Source organism: Ailuropoda melanoleuca, chromosome 13 (genome assembly GCF_002007445.2).
Source record: "Ailuropoda melanoleuca isolate Jingjing chromosome 13, ASM200744v2, whole genome shotgun sequence".
Classification (NCBI taxonomy): Eukaryota; Metazoa; Chordata; class Mammalia; order Carnivora; family Ursidae; genus Ailuropoda; species Ailuropoda melanoleuca.
Genome location: NC_048230.1, coordinates 21,054,846 through 21,075,625, shown reverse-complemented (window position 1 = coordinate 21,075,625; position 20,780 = coordinate 21,054,846). Strand labels below are relative to the sequence as shown.

Genomic DNA, 20,780 nt, shown 5'->3' with positions numbered 1-20,780 from the left:
GATGGTGTCCCCCCTCCCGCCAACAAAGGTCATGTTCAGACCCCTGCCACCCTGCCTGCACACCCAGGGGATGCGAAGTGCTTTCACACTGTGGTTTTGATTTGCATTTCCCTGATGACTAATAATGTCGAAACTCTTCCTAAGTGCTTATTGGTCATTTGTGTATCTTCTTTGGAGAAAAGTCTATTCAGATGCTTTTAAACCACCTCGCGGGCACCAAGTCGCTCGGCTGTCCTTCCTCCTTCCATTCTCCCCACTGCCGCCTGTCCTCCCTCGAAGGAAGCCCAGCTCTAGCGAGACCCACCCCCCACTGCTTGAACCTTCAATGGCTCCGCATTGCTTGTGGCCAAACTTGCCAAACCGTGTTCTGTGAAACATGTTTTGGAAACAGCAAAGAGAAGTTCCTCTGAAAATGGTGCCACGGTAAACTACAGTCATCATCATGGGAAACGTTGCAAACTCAAACACACTCCAAGTTTGCCAGCTCATGTCGGCTCAAAGCATTCCCAAAGCAAACACTCCCCTCCTGGACCCAGAACTTCCTAAATGAACATGACAATAGATCCACACCCTGCCTTGTATGTTCTTTTTTACAGCTTTATTGAGATACAATTCACATGTCACACAACTCGCTCAAAGCATACAATTCCGTGGTTTTTAGTCTATTCTCAGTCATGCAACCCTCACTACAATCAATTTTGGAACATCTTCATCACCCCAAAAAGAAACCCCATACATGCCCTTCAGCCTTCATCCCCAACCTGCTCTCCCATCCCTCCCACTGGACCCAAGGCGACTACCAATGTGCTCTGTGTCTCCGTATTTGCCGATTCTGTACATTTCATATAAATGGAATCGTACCACAGACAGCCTTTCGCGACTGGCTCCTTTCACTCGGCAAAATGTCTTCGGCCATACCGTCATGTGGATCAGCCCTTGATTCCTCTTTAGGGCCAAACAACAGTCCGGTGTGTGGACGTGATACGTTTTGCTTGTCCATTCATCAGTTGCTGGACATTCGGGTGAGTTTTACTTTGGGGCTACTATGAGCAATGCTGCTAGAAACATCTGCGTGCAAGCTTTTGTGGACACGTATGTGCTCGTTTCTCTTGGGTGTACCCCAGGGAGTGGAATTGCTGGACCGAAAGGTCACTCTACATTTAACTCTTTGAGGAAACGCCAGACTGTGTTTTGAAGCAATGACATCATTTAACATCCCCACCAATGGTGTGTGAGGGTTCCGAGTTCTCGGAGTCTTTACCGACGCTGATCTGCCTTTTCGGTTCTAGTCATCCTTGTGAGCGTGGAGTGGTATCTCATTGTGGCTTTGACTTGCATTTCCCCAATGCCTAGCATCTTCTTCTAGGCTTGTTGGCCGTCTCCGTGCCTTGTTTGGAGAAATACCTATTCAGATCCTTTGCCTGTTTTTAAGCTGAATCACTCGTCTCTTTACTATTGAGTTGTAAGAGTTCCTTATATGTTCTACTACGAATCTCTTATCCAATACATATTTAGAACTATTTTATTCCATCCTATGGGCTATCTTTTTGCTTTCGTGAAGGTGTCCTCTGAAGCACTTTGACGTTTTAAAGCGTGAAGAACAGTGTCTTAGTCCGTTCGGGCTGCTGGGGCAAAATGCCACAGACTGGGGAGATTCTGAACAGCAGACATTTACGGCTCACAGTCCTGGAGGCTGGAAGTGGAAGGTCAGGGCAAGGGGGGGGGGGGGGGGGGGGGGGGGGGGGGTGTGTGAGGGCCCTCTTGCAGGTGCAGATTTCGACCTATATCCTCGCATGAGCCTAGGAAGCTGTGAAGCCTTTTAAAAGGGCATTAATCCCAATCATGAAGCTCTGTGCTCTCGACCTAATCACCTCCCAAAGGCCCCTCCTCCTAATACCACCATGTTGGGGATTAGCTTTTTAGCATGTGAATGTCAGGGTGGGCCGCAAACATTCAGAGCACCCCCTCCATTCTGTTTCCCTATATTTTCTTCTGTTGCTTGTGCTTGTGGGGTCGCATCTGAGATTCCATTGCCAGATGCAAGATGACAAAGATTTACCCCAGTGTTTTCTCCTAAGAGTTTTATAGGTTTAGCTCCTGCATTTAGATCTTTGATGCATTTTGACTTCATTTTTGCATGTGATCTGAAGTGGGGGTCCAGCTTCATTCTTTTGCATGTGGACATCTAGTCCTCTCCACCATTCCCCCTTGTTTGTGTGTGTGTGTGTATATATATATTTTAAGAGCTAGAGAGAGAGAGAGAGAGAGCACACAAAGGGAGAGGGAGAAAGATAAGCAGACTCCCCTCTGAGCAGGGAGCCTGATGCCGATGACAATGCCGGGCTCGATCCCAGGACCCTGAGATCATGACCTGAGCCGAAGGCAGATGCTTAACCCACTGAGCCACCCAGGCTACACTGCCCCCCCCCATATATTTATAAAACATCCAGTAGCAGCTCATGGAACTCTGGGGGAGCACTAGCTGGGAAATGCCAATCTACAAGATCGGATCCAAGTTTCTTAGCCTGACCAAAGCCCCTGGCCATGTGCACCCAACTTAACCTCTTTCCACCTTGTCTGCACTGGCCTCATGCTGCTCCTTAGACTCCTACTGGTTTTCCTGCCTCTGTATCCAAGGGCACGCTGTTCTGATGCTTCCCCTGCCAACCCCAGCCCTGCACACACGCACACGCCACCCATCTTTGCCTGCGGAAATTCACTCATCTCCAAGGAATAATAATAGCTAACATTTATTGGGCACTTGCTACGTACCATTTCCCTAAGCAATTTATTTGCATTATCTCATTTAATTTTTGCAATAATCCCATGAGGTATATTCTCCTGTTATCTCCCTCTTACAGATGAGGAAGCTGAGGTTCAACGTGAGGAAGGAACTTGCCCAAGGTTACTCAGTCAGCAGGTGATGGAGGGAGAATTTGAACCCAGGCCATCTGACTCCAGAGTCCCTTGCTCTTAACAAATCACCACCCTCTCCCAACCTTTGCTTATTACTGCCACTCTGCCCACCACGTCATTAGTACCAAAATATATTTACTGAGCTTTACTATGTGTTTCACTGAAATAACAAATTAGTGAGTGAGTAGAAGAATGACTAAGACTGCATTGTCACAGCTGGAAGGGGCCCAAGCCGTGATGGGCATTCCAGGACAACGCTCTGATCTGATGGACACGGAGGTTCCGACACTCGTCCAGAGTCGCTAGGAGGGGGGCAGAAACTGTCAGGACCAAGTCTCTTCCCCTCCAGCCTGGCAGTTTTGACACCACACCTGCCGTCCTTCCTTTCAACACACATCTATCGAGTGCCTTCTCTGCGCCCCGCCTCAGTCCGAGCTCCATCTGAGGCAAACAGGACAAGACCCCTAGGATCCTCCTCTGTCTCTTCTCCTGGGACAGGGGTGGGGTAGGGTGGGGGCTTAGGTCTGGTAGGGCTCCCCCTGGGCTTCAAGACCCTCCCGGCCATCCCTGGGCTCCGGCCCAGGTTTCTCTGTTCTCTTGTAGAGAACGCCGGGAATGGGAGGCGGCAGTTGGCCAGGGGCACAGGGCGGGCCGGGAGGAAGGACCCTGGGTCCGGTTCATTTCCTGGCACCCTTGTTTGCCGCGTGCCCCTGGCTTCTGGTGGCTGTTTCCACCCCTCCCACCGCCTCCCTGGATGCGTGGGCAGCTGGCCCAAGGCTGGAATTCTCCCACCACACTCAGTTTGGGCTGCCTCTCAGCTAGGCCCTCCCCTCAGAGCCCAGCAGGTCGGGATTAGAATCCTGCCCCCCTCACCAGCGCTGTGACCTTGGGCCTGTCAGTTTGCCAGTCTGGGCCTTTGTTTTCTTCTGGAAAAGGGGATAATAGGACTGACCTCACAGGCTTGTCATGAAGAATAAAGGTCGTGATCTACATAAAGGGCTTGGCCCAGTGAAACCCTTTTCTCAGCCCAGTTCTCCACATTTTCCTCCTCCAGGAAGTCTTCCAGGATGCCCACTCTCCACTGTCTCCTTATCCTTGTGTTGGAGTCCCACTCTGAGCCCTGGGGAAGGTCAACCAGGCTCCTCTGTGATGAGGGTGTTGTGAGGGGGTTCTCCAGGTGCCGATACCTCCACCAGCTCTCAGGGGTCCACTTCCTGGACAGAGAAACGTCCATGCCCCACGTGAATGGAGCCAAGGGGAACCTATAAGAAGCACTATGAGTTGTTTGATGGACCAGAGAAGATTCAGTTTGATGCATATTATTGACCCGCACTCCAAGCAGAGCACCGTAGTAGGAGCTATTGGCAGGGTGGAGAGAGAGAGAAGGTCTGAGCTTGCTTTTCCTGGGAGTCAGGACTGTTGGGAGACAGACAGCCACTGTCACCCCCACCTCCATCTCAATAAAAAATAACATTTATTGACCTATTTACTATGTGGCAGGCACTGTGCAATTCTCATTTACTCTCCACAGTGACTCTACGGTTGCGTGCAGCTACTCACTCCAGTTTGCAGATGGAGAGACTGAGTCACAGCGCTCTTAAGCAACTTTGCCCAAGCTAATAAGTGACATATGGCTCAACGTGACACGTGCTCTTATCCGAGAGAAAAACAGGGTTATCCTGGAGCAGAAAGCATCTGTGGAGGCCCAGGGAGCCAGGAAGACGGTGGACCTCAACTGGCCTTGACGGAAGGGGAGCTGTCTATGGGCAGAAAGATGCTGGGGTGCTGCTTGCAGGTGGAGGGAACACCCTGGGCAAAGGTCTTGAGAAAGGGGTGAGCAGGATTTGGAGGGTAAAGATCTTCCCCCCAAGGCTGGGACCATGGGGAAAGGATGGGAGTGTGGAGTGCGAGGACCAAAGGCAAGCAGGGGGTCATGGAGGACCACAAGCCCCAGGCTGAGCTGAGCAGCTGGGTTTTTTAGGCTTGGTTCTGAAAAGTTGTCCAAGGTTTTCTTGTTTTGTTTTTTAAGATTTTATTTATTTATTTGAGAGAGTGAGATCAAGAGCATGAGCGGGGGGGAAAGGGGCAGAGGGAGACACAGACTCCCCGCTGAGCAGGAAGCCCAACTCAGGGCTTGATCCCAAGACCTCGAGGTCATGACCTGAGCCAAAAGCAGACACTTAACTGACTGGACCACCCAGGTGCCCCCAAGGTTGGTTTTGAATAGGGTCAGGGTAGGAGGGCCTCGGTGGCCAGATCAAGATTGTCTAAGGGAAGAGAGGGTAAGGGCACAGTGTGTGCCCCCATGCCGGGTGCTCCCCAGGTATGACCTCAGTCAGTCTGCCAGCTGTCCCCAGGGTTGGGCACGATCATCACCACTTTGCAAAGAAATGGAGGCTTGGAGGTGACCAAAAGTGAGTTTGAGGCTGATACGCGTTGGGGTAGCAGATCCCACTGCCTGGCACCCTGGCAGCGAGCATGGGGGTGCAGTGTTATGAAGCCTAAGGCTGTCTATGGGAGCAAAGAGCAGGGTAGGCATGGAATAAATGAAGTGGGAGCCCCTGGGTTTGTAACTGGGGTCACCAAGAGAGCAAGAACAAGAGGGCTAGACAGAAAGAAGGACAGGGCTGGTGGGCCTGGAGTCCCAAGTCCAGGTGGTGAGTTGCCGGTGGGGGTTGGGGCTCTGGGGACCATCTCAGGGGAGCTTGCTGTGACCCCAGCCTGACCGCAAGGAGCCAGGATGCCACGGCCCGGTTGATGTCCAGGCTGAGGCTAGTGCTTCTAGGGAAAGGCCTCTGAGAACTTCCCTCTGCTGGTAGGTTTGGGGTACACCACTTTGGGGCCCATCCTGGGCTCTGGCCTCCTTGTCTCTCTCCACCTCTGTCCTGGGGCCTCTGGCAGATGGCTGGGCGGACCTGCACCTGCACCTAGGAGGCCCTAGACGTCCCACAGACTCACAAGCCATCCCTACCACTGACCTCTCCCCGTGTCCCCTGCACCCACCGGCCACCAGCTCTTGCTCCCGCCCTCACCCAAATACCTCTCAAGCCCATGTCCATCTCTGTAAGAGGCCAGCTCCTCATCCTCTCTCATATCCCTCCCTCCATCAGCCCCAGATGGGTCTTTTGAATCCCCAAATGCTCCCACTGCCAGGTGGGAACCCATCCGCTCCCTTCAGTTCCAAGGCCAGCAAGCTGAAGCCTGCGCGTGTCCCTTCCAGCCTCTGTGCTTGCGATCGCTGCCCTACTGCCTGGTCCAAGGCACCTCACTGGGCCCGTGCCCATGTGTATGCCTGCTCGTCCTCCCGCACGCCGTACCCCTGGGTTCTGTCTGGCTCCACAGTCCAGCCTCCCAGCTACCATCAGGAGGGCTGCCCAGAGCAGTTCTGCCACTGAGGGAGTGGCCTTGTCATCCCTCAAGCACCATGCGACTGACTCTTCCCTTCAGAGGAGCCCAGGACAAGGTGGGGAAGGGGATCTCCAGAGGGAAAAGGCCAGGACTCTGGGCATTGTTTTGCAGGAAAGTGAAATCCCTTCCTCATTGTCCGATCACGCTAACAGTTAACCAGGGAGGGCAGTGCCAGGGGCCTGTCTGGAACCCCTGCCCGCCCCTCCCACCCCCATGAAATCATTCTTTGTCCCAGCTCTGACCTTTTCCCTCCCTTCCTCTACCTTCATGCTGCCTGAATCATTTATCCCCAGGGCCCTGGTTTCTGTGGTCGATGCTGTAACATCCTGCCCTGTCCCTGCCAGGGAGCCCACATGCTACCCCGCCAGGTAGAGCTCCCCGCCTTTTAATAGGAACCTTCAGGAGACAAGGCCTTAGGCCACAGGAAGGTTGCCTAATGGTGAGAATTTTTGTGATCCTGGCAGGAAAGGAGAGGGCCCTTAATGAAGAGGGGAATTTCTGCTACCACCCAGATCGAACTCCAGAGGGTGTCCTGCCTCGCACATCAGACTCAGGGCACCTAAAAGCAGGGCTTGTGCCCTCCCCCTGCCACCCGCCCCCTTGCCCTGTAGTCTGCTCCTTAGCTCACTGAATCTTGTAAGCGGATTGCAAATCAGGCGTAGCTGGCTTCAGGGCCCCCGCTGCAGCGGTCCCCGCAGGGGTGGGGGCCACAGTGAGGCCCCAGGGGGGTAGGGTGTTGGGAGGAGGAGCAAGGTTGGGGAGGAGGCTCCAACCTGTTACTCAGGGCCCAGCTGGGTCTGGAGTGGGTGGGGAGGAGGAAGTGAGTCAGTGGGCACAGCGATTCATGCCTCAGAATTCCGACTTTCCTTTTCAACCCACTGAGCCAAGACATTTGTCCCAACAGGATCCCAGGCTTGGGGAGGGGACAGGGGCAAGAGGATATGTATGAGACAAAGCTGGCCTCCCACTCACCTCTCCTGGGTTCTCTGCTTTAGGGCCATGAGGAGTACGCGGCCAATTGCATTCGGCTGGACATGCGGTGGGTTGAAGGGACTGTGTCTGAGGGACTGTCGGGGCTGCTGGAAATGCAGGTGTGGTGAGAACAACTACCAAGTGCTGAGCGACTTCTGGGCCCCAGTTCTGCTCTTTTCCCACAGACCTGCGAGTCAGGTATCTATAATCACACTGCAAGTCCAGACTAGAAGTCATGGTAAGGGCTGGAAGATTTGAGAGTGACTGTGTGTCACCCCCCCACTGCCCTTCCCCCCATTGTCCCATAAGCACGAGCCCTAAAATATCATGCAGTACAGGTTTAGACTTTCCATGTGAGAGCTCTCCGCATGCGGGGTCACGATGAAAGCTCGGGCTCCCCCAAAGTTGCCCCACTTTATCTTTGACACTCCTGGAGGTTCTCAGCTCTGTGCCAGTACATAGTAGGGTGTCCGTGAAGGTTTGAGGCTGACACATTCCGAGCCAGTGAAGGGCGCCTGCCTGAAAGTATCTAGGTCACCGGAGAAAGGAAATCTGATAAACCCATTCATGCTTCGTTGCTCCTCCCTCCCTCCTCAGTAATTTGCATTTTCAACTCAGATCTGAGATAGAGACCTGAGTCTTAATTCAATAGAAAAGATTTGGTCCACTTAGTTCAACAAATCTTAGGAGCCTTGGGACACACGGGATGCTGGCTGGGGAATAATGAGACATTTCCTCCAGCCCCTTCATTGCACCGATGGGGAAATCGAGGCTTGGAGGAGGAAAGGACCTTGCCCAAGGTGAGAGGGCCAAAGAGAGTCCCCACTCAACCCACAAGGCGCCTCAATTCTGCTCCATTTCTCTCTCCTCCAGCTGCCCGTGCACAGCCTGTCTGTGCTTGGACCTTCCTGTGAGGAGTGAGCGAGCAAGTGGTGTGGTCCAGGGCCCTGGGAGAGCGAGGTGGGGGGTGGGCAGAGGAAGGCTAATGCAAACCCAGCAAGAGCTGAATAAACCAAGGCACCTTTATAGAATCTCGACATTGTCATCGTTATGACAGAGAAAACTTCACCCCAAACCAGGCCCCAGTAACTCTTCTGCTTTCTTCTCTCCCGAGCCTCTGCCCTGCTAGTCCTTCCCTTCTCTCTTGTCCAGATACTCCTCCTCCCTGCCTCCACAGCACAACCCATAGTCGACTTGTTGTCACCATTCCTCGCAGAAGCAGACGGACCCCACCCAAGGTTTTGCTTGATATCAAGACTGATGACGCCACACACAGGCCAAGAGGGTATTAAAAAGTTTATTATTTACATAACTGAGGTCTCTGGGGAGAGCAGGGCTGGCCTGCTGAGCAAGGTCCGAAATGGCCTGAGAGAGCAAGGAGAGGAGGTGGCCTTCTTGTGGTTAGGGACTGAGATCAAGGTGAGCATTTGTGTGGGAAAGAGGTTCGAATCCCCCATGGCCGCCAAAGAAGGGAACAGGGCCCCTGGGCTTTGTTATCAGCTTGTCCGGGTGTGAGGCAAAGGGGGAGAGGTGGGCTTACAAGCTGTCAGCGCTCAAACATCAAAAAAAAAGGACTCTGATTCCTCCTCACATGTTATTCATGTGCCCTTGTTTCTTTCTGTCTACCTTTCTAGGTGGGGCCTTTCTCCATGGAGAAGCATTGACGTGACCAAGTCAACTGAGGGATGAGATCAGGCTGTGGAATGATATGTCGCCGGAACCAGGGGACTTCAGACCATCGTCATGAACTTGACGTTTCTCTTTCTGCAACTCTCCGGCTCAGAGCCCCTTCCAACGTCCACATCTTCCTCCATCCCCACTCTGTCTCCCCCAGATCTCTCTGACACTCCCTCACATTCCTTAGCTTGAGCCCTCCCCCTCTCCCAGGCGCCCTGCTCCCACTCCCACATTCCCTCAGGATACTCCCCTGGAGTGGAAAAACCATCCCTCATCCCTTTCCTGCTCCCAGTCCTGGGATCGGACATGCTGGTCATTCCTGTTTGGGATGGCCAAAGAGATAACGCCTGGCATAGAGCCCATCTGTCATCACAGATTCTCAAAGCTGTTTCAGGTGGGACTCCTCGCCCACATGGAGCATCCACCCTGGCCCCTGCCCTCCTGGCCCCAGCCATCTCCTCTTCTCCAGGAATAAGGTGGAGGACCCGGCAGCCCGTCCAAAGGAGAACAAGCTAACTGGTCAACTTCCATCCAGGTCAGCTTTCTGGTCCTTGCCCCCAGATGTCTCCTAATCCCTTGTAGGCCATGGGGACAGACCCCGGGGAGAGGCTGGGTGTCTCTGGGAGTCACAGCTCAGGAACCAGTGCTGTCCTAAGGGCAGACAGGGATGAGCACCATAGAGAAAGCTGTTATTGCAGTGGCTTTCATTCAGATGCGTCTGGTTGTCTGGCCAACATCTGTCTGGGACTCCTCTCTTCCAGATGCAGCTGTGGTGAGTAGTTTCCAGTCCTAGCTCTGACCCCCTCGAGCTGTCTGACCTTGGACATCCAGGTTTCCTCCTAAGTCAGATGAGGATGATAACCCTGACCTCACGGGGGGATGGGAGGATGAAATAAGAGTCTGCACGTGAAATGATTCATCAACTCTAACGTTCAAGTCCCCTTCCAGGAGCTCAATCTAATTTTGTACTCCAACTCCTTCCTTTCCTTAGGGTGGGTGCCAAATTGTACAAGCTTCAGCCCCCCCCAACCTAGACCTGCCCTGAGTATTGTACAAATGTTAATGATTAGCATAAGGGGTCAAGAAGGACTCCTAGAGGTCAGATAATACAGGACTAAATCCAAGCTGTGTGGTCTTCACCAAGTTGTTTAACCTCTCTGAACCTTGGATTTCTCATCTTAAAGCAGATAACCCTCAAAGATTGTTGTGAAGATTTACTCTAATAATCTTCTTTATAAAGCACTTAGCATAGTTCCTATTGCATGAGCACTTTCTTTTTTTTTCTTTTCTTTCTTTCTTTCTTTTTTTTTTTTTGGAGCACTTTCTACATAGTAGTTTTCTTTTTATTATTATAAACTTTCAGAGACAGGGACTCTAAATAAAACTAAACTAAACTAAATCAAGAGAGTGAGGGCTGAAGGCTGAACTTCTGAGCCAAAAGAAGAAAGTTCCTTCAGCCTGGAGGGAAAAAAAAAATGTGCAGGGGAAGTGGGTCTTTGTGCTGCGATACGAGAGATCTGAGTCTGATTCAAGAAAGTACATAGTGACCTCTCGAAGTCCTGTTTCAGTCAGATTCTTCTGAGGATGACCGGACCTTTGGGCCCCGCCCACCTACCTCCACCTGGCACCACCCACTACACACCTGTGGAGGCTGCCGTCCCCGCCCAGTCTCCAAACACTTAGGCTGAGCCTGAGTAGGAGGAGGAGACCTTTGGGAATCTGCTGGGCTGGTCCCTGAAGGCAGGAGTGAATGAGATGTGAGGACAGTCTGGGCCCAGCTCCCTGGCCACACGGTGCATTCTAAGGAGAAGGGACTCGTTTCCACCCCCGAAGGGTTTATAAGGGATAGCAGAAGGCGGAGCCCTTTGGGGGAAGCGCTGTCTTGTTGCTTATCACAATTAGCAATGCTTGGTTAGTACCACTGCGAAACATGTCTGGCTTTGCTGAGGTACCGTATCCAGCCCGGATCGGGGTGGGTGGGGGCGGGTGGGCAAGAGAAACACATCTCGACAAGGACAGCGAAGGGCCTGGGTGACAGGAAGAACGTCCAGAGACCGCCAACCGCCTCCCGGCGCTGCGGAGGCGAAGCCAGCGTTCTACCCAGCGGCGCGCGGACGTCGCCTCCCAGATGCGCCAACGCCGGGGCTCTCCAGCGGGCCCGCAGAGGTGGCCGCGCTTGGAACGGCCTTTCCAGCAGCAGTAGCAGCCGGAGCAAAGCAGCCGGACAAATCCCACCCCCGGCCCCGCCCGTCCAATCCATCTTGCTGGGGAGGTGACGCTTCCTGGGAGAAGCAAGGGGCGGAGAGGGGAAATCCAAGTCTTTGGGGGCTCCCGACAGGTGTTTGGGGGAGAGGGCGGAGCCTGATTAGGGAGGATGAGGAGGGAGGGGCGGTGCTGCCCCTTTAAGAGGCGGTGGCGGAGCCGGGACCTTTTCTCTTTCCCCGGAAGGAAAGCGGAGCCTCGGCTGGGCGCGCAAGGTGGGGAGGTGCGGGGTTGGGCGTGGGGAGGCGGGGCGCGCGCGGAGGGGACCGCTCCCTCCAGTCTTCATTGCGGTCTCCCGGTCTGCGTTTCCAGATTCGCCGCCAAGCCGTGATCGCAGGCTACCGTGCGGCCGAGGGGGCGCGGCCGGGACCAGCTCTGGGCAGGGTGGCCGGGGCGGGGGGCGGTGACTCGCCGGCCGGGAGGGCAGGAGAGTAGACCCGCGAACCTCGGAGAGGAATCTGAGAGCGCAGAGCCTGAGCGGACGTGAAACTGCCCGGGGCTGGGGGCCAGAAACTTCTCAGCGCTGCCGGGCTCAGCGACGCAGCCCGCCCTAGTGTTCTCCGGTGGCACGGGGAGCAGGTGAACGGGTCCTCGCTCCCAGTTCCACGCCTTCACGCGCTCTCGCCCCGGCCCCCGCCCCGCAGCCATGGGCCCCGGCCCCCGCCGCGCCGCCTGCGTCCCGCGCCCGCTGCTCTGCGCGCTCGCCCTGATGGTGGCCGCCGGCGGCCGCGTCGCCTCCGCCTTCAACCTGGACACCCGATTCCTGGTGGTGAAGGAGGCCAGGAACCCGGGCAGCCTCTTCGGCTACTCGGTCGCCCTCCACCGGCAGACGGAGCGTCAGCAGCGCTACCTGTAAGTGAGGCTGGCGGGGGTGGGGGGAGAGTGTGTGTGCAGGGTGCAGATCCAGAGCGGAGTTGCAGCCTGGCTTCCAGGCCCGCGATGCGTGGGCTCTAGTGAACCGGGATTAAGGGGGCGGAGACCTGGGCAGCCCTTCCCTGCCCAGGTCTGGCGGGAAGTGGAGGGATTGGGTGTGGGATGGGTCAGCAATCACCGGCAAGTGCTGACCCCGCCGGAACCTGTCTAAACTCAGCCCCTCAGCCCTTTAAACCACCCTTGAAAGTAGAAGTGGGATCCCCGTTTCCTGAGCCTCCACCCACTCTGTCGACCGGGTACCTAATATACGAATACTTCTCTCCAGGGCTGGGACCTGGGGAAAACTGCCAGGTAAACACCCAGTGGATCCCTCTTTCCCCCTTTCTGGGGAAGAACCTGTGGGCATATGTGTTTAACCGCCCGGGGCCTTTACACCTCGCGTTTAGTCAGCGGGCCCTGCCAGCCACACCCTCTGCAGAGCCAGGCTGGAGGGCCTGTGCCGCCGCCGGGTGCTGGGTGCTTGGTGCTTGGCGCTTGGCGGTTGCAGGTCGAGGTGATGGGCGAGTCTGGGCTTTTGGAACTGTCCAGGAGCTCCCTCTGACCCCTTGACGATGGGGAGGTAGAGGGAGCTGTCCCAACTCCTGCTTGGTCTCCTGCCCCCCACCCCACCCCCAGCAGGGACGCCCTCCCACCAGACATCTTCCCTGCATTCCACAGATTCATGTTGAATCTTCAACCCTGAGTGTGTTTGTTTTGGTTTGAAGAGGGAAATGGTGTTTTTCTCTTCTGTTCGCCTTCCCCGACAGCTGTAAGGAGAGGGAGGGGGAAGAGCTATCCACAGGGGAGAGCAGCAAAGGAGATTGCATCCAGCTGTTTCTGTTTCCTATCCGCTCCCCCCCCCCTTCCCTGCTGCCACCGACACACTCCTGCCTAGAGGGGCAAGTCTAGGTTTCAGAAGTTTCTCTGCCCTGGGCTCAGGTGCTGAGGTTGGCAGCTGCAGGGAGAAGGCGGCTGGGGGAGGGGAGGCTACCCCAGGAGGGAAGGAGTTAGGATGGGTCAGGCAGGTCCCACCTACCTCTTTGGGCTGGGGGACCTACCAGATAATCTACCCCTACCTGGTGTCTAACTCGGCTGAGCAAGAGGACGTGGTCTGATACAGGGTGTACTGAAACCTCTCCCAGCTCTGGCTGGGGCCTGCAGAAACTTGAGGAAGCTTAGAATGTCTAAAGTCCAAAATCTGCCCCAGCCTTGGCCTCTGCCCTGCTGGCCCAGCCCCTGCCCAGTCTACCTACCTACTGGGCCTACTAGCTTCTGGCAGAGGCTAAGGCCACCACACCCTTCCCAGCACAGCGCCAGCAACTGTGGGCTGCCCCCAGCCAGCCCTTCGTCATCGGGAGACCCTAAAAGTGAGCTCAGCACAAGTTTCTATGTTGGTGCTCTTCCTGCCCCAGCCCAGAAAAAGATTTTTAGAATTTCTTTTTTTTTTTAAGGTTTTATTTATCGATTTGAGAGAGAGAACAAGTGAGCACGACCAGGGAGAGGGGCAGAGGGAGAAGCAGACTCCCCACTGAACAGGCAGCTGAAAGGTGGGCTCCATCCTAGGACCCTGAGATCATGACCTGAGCTGAAGGCAGCCGGTTAAACGACTAAGCCACCCAGGCGCCCCAGATTTTTAGACTTTCAATACTTAATCTGCATGATATAAGGCAACACTGGGTAAAAAGAATATCAGGAATCCAGAGTAAATAATGAAAAGCTGGAGTAGATAATGGACTCTGTAAACCCCACCCCCCACCCCCCTACCCGCTATGTGACCTTGAGCAAGATATTTCCCTTCTCTGGGCCCAGTTTTCTCCAAAGAGGGGTTGGACCTGGATCTGTATCCTCCTTCCTGCCTCTGTTGGCCTAGAAGAGGCAGCTTGGCACTGGGGAGGGAGGAGAGGCGCCAGAGTCCCCCTGCCAGTTTCCAGTCTTGGATCTGTCACTAATACCTGAGTCTTAATGTGGGGGGGGGGACAACATGCCTCCTTCATGAGGTGCCAGGGGGGCTCTGGTGAGACGCTGTGTGTAAAACGCTCTGTACGTGCACATATCTCCGGGGAACAGCTTAGGGCTGTTGTGCTGAAGCCAGGCCCTTACTACCCACGGGCCTCCCCCAAGATGGCTGAGCAGAGGCTTTTCTTCCTGGGTGGCTAGAGATGGCATAAGGCCTGCTAGGAGCCCAGAAGGTTCTAAAACTAATGAACCATGGAGAGGCAGGTAGTTCTAGATAGAGTTCTGGGCCATTCTCTCGGGTATCCTGTCTTTCCCCGGAGGTGGTTCAGTATCATGGCCCATCTTCTCCTCTCACTGAATTCTGCCCCTTGGCCCTTCAGGAGGGCCAGCTGGGCCAGCTGGGCTTAGCTGCAGCCAGCTGTGTAGCCAGATGTGAACAGCTGCCTGAGTGCGCAGCTTAGGGGAACCAAGTCAGGTCTTACGTTCTGTTAGCCTACGAGCCCTTTTGGAAAAGGGGAGAGGTTTCCTGGTCCTGAACAAACTCTGAGCCTGGGGTTCACAGAAGGTCTGCAGGAGGTTTGCGGAAGGCTCCTGCGAATACACGTGAATTCTTGCGTCTGTGCATTGTTCTGGGGGCAGAGGGAGGGGGAGAACACGGCTTTTATTATATTCTCAAGAAGACCTTATTCCAGAAATGGTTAAAAACCCAAGTGTGGACCCTCTTTGTTCCCCACCGCCTTGAACTCTGGACCGGAGTTCCCTGCCCACAACATCGGAGTTCACCCCAACCCAGGCCCCAGCTTCCCAGGTGCCGGAAGGGAGGGGTGACGAGCAGGGCCGAGGACCAAGGTGCTTCTTCGGGCTTCTGGGTGAGATGCGTGTCGAGGCCTGGGGAAGCAGAGGGACTGTTCCTCTGGGAGTTGGTCCCTGCCCCCCAGGCCCCAGCACCTGCTCTGTCGTTCCCTCCGGGGAATTCAGTTGTCCTGGTCTGGCCTGACGTTGTGGGCTATGGAAGATACCTCTGGGGCTCTCTCTCCCCTTTGCCCTCGTGTGGAATTGAGGGTGTCTGTGGAGCCTGGGGCGGGAGGCGGTGGCCGTGGCTCCTGGCCGATGAGGTCATAGCTGAGGTAGGTAGGAACCGGGCTTACTTGCCGCACTCTCCTGAAACATGTTTCCCTGGGCAGGGCAGGCGCCTGGCAGCCTCCAAGGCTCGTGCCAGAGGAAATGGGCAGAACAGCTGTGGCTGCAGGCAGAAGGCCTGCCCGCGGGGCGCCCCGTTCCTCGGGCACTCTCCAGTGACCAGCCCAGGCCAAGGAGCTTTGCATGGGGTAGGAGGCAGGGGAAGCCTGATCTAGTAGAAAAAGAAGTGGAAGGAGGTTGGCCGGAGCCCGAACAAAGGAGGAAGAAGATATCTGTTGCAGCACGAGGGATGGAGGGTAGACCACACGAAGAACGCCCTGAGGGATCAGATATGGAAAAGATACTAAAGAGGCAGCCAGAGGGAGAAGAAATGGGAAAAACAGCCTTGTCTGGGGCCAAGGCCTCCTTCTGTCCTCTCTCATTCTCTCGCTTCCTCCAGCCTGTTGCTCTGTTTCTAGGGCTGAGTCACCAGAGGGGAGAGGGGGCTGGGTGGGCCGCGTCAGAACGATGTAGGGGGAGGACGGAGAGGGCTGCGGTTCAGCTGCCACAGGAGCAGCCTCTGGGGAGATGGCTAATTCAGGCAGCAGGGTGGGCACGGAGCTGGCAGCTAGCATCTGAGAGCGGCCCCCACCCGCGCCCCGGTCTCGGAGCTGGAGCGGCGCCCTGTGCCATCGGCCTCCCGGCCTGAGGTGGCAGGGAGCCCTGAGGTCTGAGGCATGGGGCTGTGGTCTCAGGGCTGCCCCTGGTACCCTCCAGTTTAACCGAAAGCCTCCCAGGCGCCTCCCTGAGGTGAGGCCTGTAGAGTCTTACAGGCGCTGTCTCTGAGCATCACCCCACCCCAGGGCCCCCCAGGGAGCCTTCTTCTCTTCGGGGCGAGCCAACCTGGTGCCTGGAATGCTCCTGGGCCCCATTCCCCAGCCTCCTCCGAGTCTGCTGTTTTCAGCTTGGCTGTTGCATTAGCTGTGAAATCCCCCCCCTCCCCCAGGAAGAATGATGGAATGGGGGTGAGGAAGTGCTTTTATGGAACTTGGAGTTCAAGGGCTCCCCAGAGGCCAGGAGGGGCTGGCTGGCTGGAGCCAAAGAAGAGGCTGAGGAGCTGTTCAAAAGCCCTTGAGAGGTCATTTCATCCATCCCCCTAGCTCCCGGAGGGGCCCAGCCCAGCCCCGGAGAGGGCAAGTCAGATCTCCTTTCTTCCGTGCCCCAAGAGCTAGGCAAAGCCTCCTGTTAGCCTCCCCTTCTGACTGCTGCCTGGAGGTTGGGCACAGTGGTGGTCTGGGAGGGGTCAGCTTTTGGACTCACTGACCTGGACCAGACCCAAGGGCAGGCCGCAGAGGTGCTCATTTGCATGCTGTTTTACATTTCATTTGCATGCCAGGAAGGCATCTCCCACACCTGGCTGTGGCTCGAGGGAGCTGGACCTGACCCTCTGCACATGCCTTTCCCCATCCAACTCCCAGTCCTCTGGCTAGAGACCCATCGGATCCCGGGCTGGGAGCCAGAGGGCCTTAAAGGGCCTCTGAGCAGGCCAAGTAGGAGCTAAAAATACTCCAGGGGGGTTGGAGGGGGGCTCCTTGTGGAATCTCTGGGGAGGGAGGGGCCTGGGATGTGGGGCTAGAATGAGGGTACCCGCCCTGCCCCACTGCCCATCAGTGGGCCCAAGGCTGGTACAGGGTGAGGGCTGAGCGGGTGTAGATGGTAAAGGGATTTATTTCAATCCCAAATGCCGTTCATGCCCAGCTTTGCCTGCTCGGTACCCCAGGAGGCTAAGAGGAGGGGTCCCTCATCCCACTCCCTCTGAGATGAGCAAAGCTGGGAGGTCATGGCCACCCCGCTCCCCGGCCACTTCATGTCCCCCCAGCTTGTCAGGGCTGCAGCAGGGGGACAGTAACACTTCCGCTGCATTTCACACCCTGGAAGGCAGCCTGGGCTCTCCAGGGACGCCTCGCCCCCTGAGGCCTGGATCTACCCCTTCAAGTTCACCAGAGCCAACCCTCAGCCTCTACCTTCAGCCACATCTGGGCAACCTCGCCAGTGCGACTCTGCCAGTGCCCCACCCCCACCTCGGCGACTCCACCGCGCTGGAAGGACTACTAGGTCCCATCCTCGGCTCACTCTAAACAGCTGAACCGGTCTGCTCATTGCCCTCCGTTTCCAGACTCCCTACCCAGGTGGGGCAAAAATTCCTGGGTGCTTGGAGGAACACCTGGGGCTGAGCAAAGGCCAGACCCTGATGCCGCCAGAAGTCAGACTTGAGTGTTCACATTGGCCATGACTTCATAGTCGGAAAGCCCTTTAGAAGAATGAACCCATTTGTTCCCCTCAACAACCCTGGAGGTTGGTGGGACAGCTGCTGTCCCCATTTCACAGACGAGGCACTCACAGCTCAGAGAGGGAAAAGAAATTGCCCTCGTGCGGCGGAACAAACCCGAGAACCAGGCCCTTTGGTTCTTTTCCCACGGGCTGAGATGTCCCTTTCCCACGGGCTTTTCCTTCACTCTCTCACCTGGCAGTCGCGCCGGGCGCAGAGGTCCACGGGTGGGCAGGCAGCGGACTCGCGAGGCACCCTCTCCAGCCCAGACAGAGGGTGACTAACCAGGCCTGGCTGCCACCCTGGCGCCCTGCCAGCCTTCCTGCCCGCACCTCCTAGCCCTGCCGCGCTGGGAGAAGCTGCATCCCTGCCCCCAGGGACGCTGCCCTGCTCGAGGAGGTCGGAGCTGAGAAGTGAGGCGCAGGCAGAGGTCCCGCCCCCTTCCCAGCACCCCCGGGCGGTGCATTCCTGACAGCCAGTGGGCGGGGGCACCCCAAGTCCCGGCATGCCCAGGCCCTGCCCTGCCCTGCCCACTCCCTGCAGCCCTCTCTCACAGGTTCCAGGCAGGAGCCCCAGGCGGGGCCGTTGCTGTGTACCTCCAGACGCTGGCGGGAAGCCCAGAGCCCGGGTTCTGATCTGGGAGCCTCAGGGTGATAGTGTTGCTGGGCCAGATGGAGGGGTACCTGGGAGGTACCTGCCACCCAGGAGGCTGTGTCCGTCAGGATCCAGGAGGCGGTCCTGGCAGAATGTCCGGAGGCTGCAGGGAGATGATGCCCGGGGAGCAAAGGGTGGTAGAACTGAGGTGCACAGTATTTGGGGCACTTGTTCAATAGGCAGGTTCCAGGGGTCCACCCCCAGATTGAAGTCAGATGGTCTGTGGTAGGCTGAGGAGTTGGCCGGTTTTTAACAAATAGGCCAGGGATTTTCTGAGGCTGGTGGGCCAGGGACCGTCTTCTGAGATACTGCTCCCAGGCTGATCTGCCTTCCTCGCCTCTAGCCACCTGTCTGGGATGGGATGGGTGGCCAGGGCCTTAAGCACACTTCTAGGAACTTGCAGTAGGTGTCCCCAAAGGTGGGTTCTGGGCAGGCTGGGGGCGATCCCCACTCTCGGGCCCACCTGCCAAGAATTTGGCCCTGTGGCCCCATTGTCTGAAGTGTTAGGCACCCAGGCCCCCATACCTCGTATGCCTGTCTCACGGTAGTGGTGGTGCCGTGCGGCGGGGGGGGGCGGGAGAGTAGACATCACTCAGGTCACCTAAGGGCCCTGCTGACCCCAGCTCACCCCGCTCCGGTTTCGGGGACACTCCCTGCGTCCAGTGTCACCTCCTGCTCCCATTCTTCAGTGCTAGCTAGCCCCTAGACCTGAGTCCTCATATAATTTAGAGGAAGGACCCAGGCCTCCAGCATCATCTCCCCCAGGCCCCCCAGAAGTTGAACCCTGTGCCAGGATTCCCCCAGTCATTCTCTCTTCTGGTTTACCTTCACCTCAGAGGCCAAAGCATCCTTTCCAAAACCCAGATCTGATCATGTCACCCCCTTGTTTAAAACTCCCTCCCTACCCTGCCCTCCTCTGTCCCCCCTCTCGCCCCCCCATGTTCCCAGCTCCCACCGTACAAAGGGCCGTGCGGATCCTGAGTCACCCTGCTTGCTCATGCTTCCTGGCCCTCGTGCCGGTCATACCTCTGCCTACAGTGCCCTTCCTCCCTTTCCCCTGGTGAGCCCTGGTCATCATCCTCAGACTGGGTTCCCCCTTCTGTGAGCCTCCGGGACTACTCCCCACTCTGCCTCTGGGCAGGTTTTCTCCCTGCTTTCCTCTCCGGAGGCGCATACTGCAGACGTCTGTTTTGTCTGTTTTCTCGCCCGCCTTTCCTGCATTGGCCACTCCCAGAGGACCGGGGCCAGGATCCATTCATCTCCTGACCCCAGAGCCTGGCACCGGGGACACAGCAGGTGCTGAGCAAACATGTTGAACAGAAAGTTGGTTGAAGCGGGCTTTGCGGAGTCTGAGCCCGGGAGCACCAACCTCATTGCATTCCCGCCCCCCCTCCCCCCAGGCTCCTGGCTGGTGCTCCCCGGGACCTCGCCGTGCCTGATGGCTACACTAACCGGACTGGTGCTGTGTACCTGTGTCCACTCACTGCCCACAAGAACGACTGTGAGCGGATGGACATCTCAGAGAAAAGTGAGGGGAAGGCGCTGGGGATTAGCACTGGGTCAGGAGTCTGCTGGGGGGGCGGTTAGCACAGAGGGTGACCTGGAGGAGCTATCAGGCTTACCTGGGCAGTTTCCCGTCCCTTCTTGTCCAGCTGGGAGGAGGGAGCGCTAGAGGAAAGTGGGACCACATGGGATCTGTGGAACTGAGATTGATGGCGGCTGGAGAAGGCCATAGGGAGGGTGGCCTGCAGGAGTAGAGGGCCAGGAAGACCAGCCCCTGTCCTCTGGAGGCTCCGAGCACTGGGAGGACGGGTGCCCCAGCTCATGATCCCTCCCATGCCCACAGGTGACCCTGACCATCACATTATTGAGGACATGTGGCTCGGGGTGACGGTGGCCAGTCAGGGCCCTGCAGGCAGAGTCCTGGTAAGTGGGCCCTCACTGTCAGCTCCCCCCACCCCAGCCCTCTCCTTCATTTCCCAGGAGCTGGGGGAGGGAAGCAGAGGGCAGGAGAGGGGTCTTCGGTGAGTGAGCTGAGACCTTGCAGATGTCCATTTCTGTGGCTGGCTGTCTCCACCGGCCTGAGTGTCCCCTCGATCCTGCACTTATGGCGTGCTGCCAGGGCCTGGCACGGCCTGGGTCCTGTCTGAATCACCCACTTCCTCTCCCCCCCCACCGCCAACCCTCCCGGGGTGCTCACCCTGCGTGGGAATGAGCTGAGGGAACTGTGAGAAGGAAAGGGCAGAGAGAGCCCGGGGCAGTGCGGCCTGGGCTTGCTCCTTCCTGACAGGCTAGCCGGCGGAAGAGGCACAGCCCTGCTGACCCCAGCTCACCAGCTAGGGTTTGGGGGCCACTCCCTGCTGTAACTTGTCACTTCCTGGATGCCTTCCTCTGTGTCAGCCCCTGGGGTCTCAATTTCTGAATCCCAGATATGCATTTCTTTTTTTTTCCTTTTTAAAAAAATCGATGTGAAATTTACAGACAGCGAAATGTACAGATTTTAAGTTTTAATGAGGTCTGACCAATGAAACACCTGTGTAACCCACACCCATTAAAGAAATATTTACATCACTCC

At 56.5% G+C, this 20,780-nt stretch overlaps 1 protein-coding gene across 1 annotated transcript in view; it reads left to right on the top strand.

Moving 5' to 3' along the window:
* The first annotated feature begins 11,299 nt into the window (after positions 1-11,299).
* Positions 11,300-20,780, top strand: part of ITGA3 (integrin subunit alpha 3) — a 28,466-nt gene continuing 18,985 nt past the window's right edge. The window contains exons 1-4 of the mRNA XM_034640424.1: positions 11,300-11,450; positions 11,880-12,087; positions 19,606-19,733; positions 20,052-20,131. Coding sequence (XP_034496315.1) covers positions 11,348-11,450; positions 11,880-12,087; positions 19,606-19,733; positions 20,052-20,131 — 519 coding nt within the window. The 5' untranslated portion in view covers positions 11,300-11,347. The remainder of the gene's footprint in view (positions 11,451-11,879; positions 12,088-19,605; positions 19,734-20,051; positions 20,132-20,780) is intronic.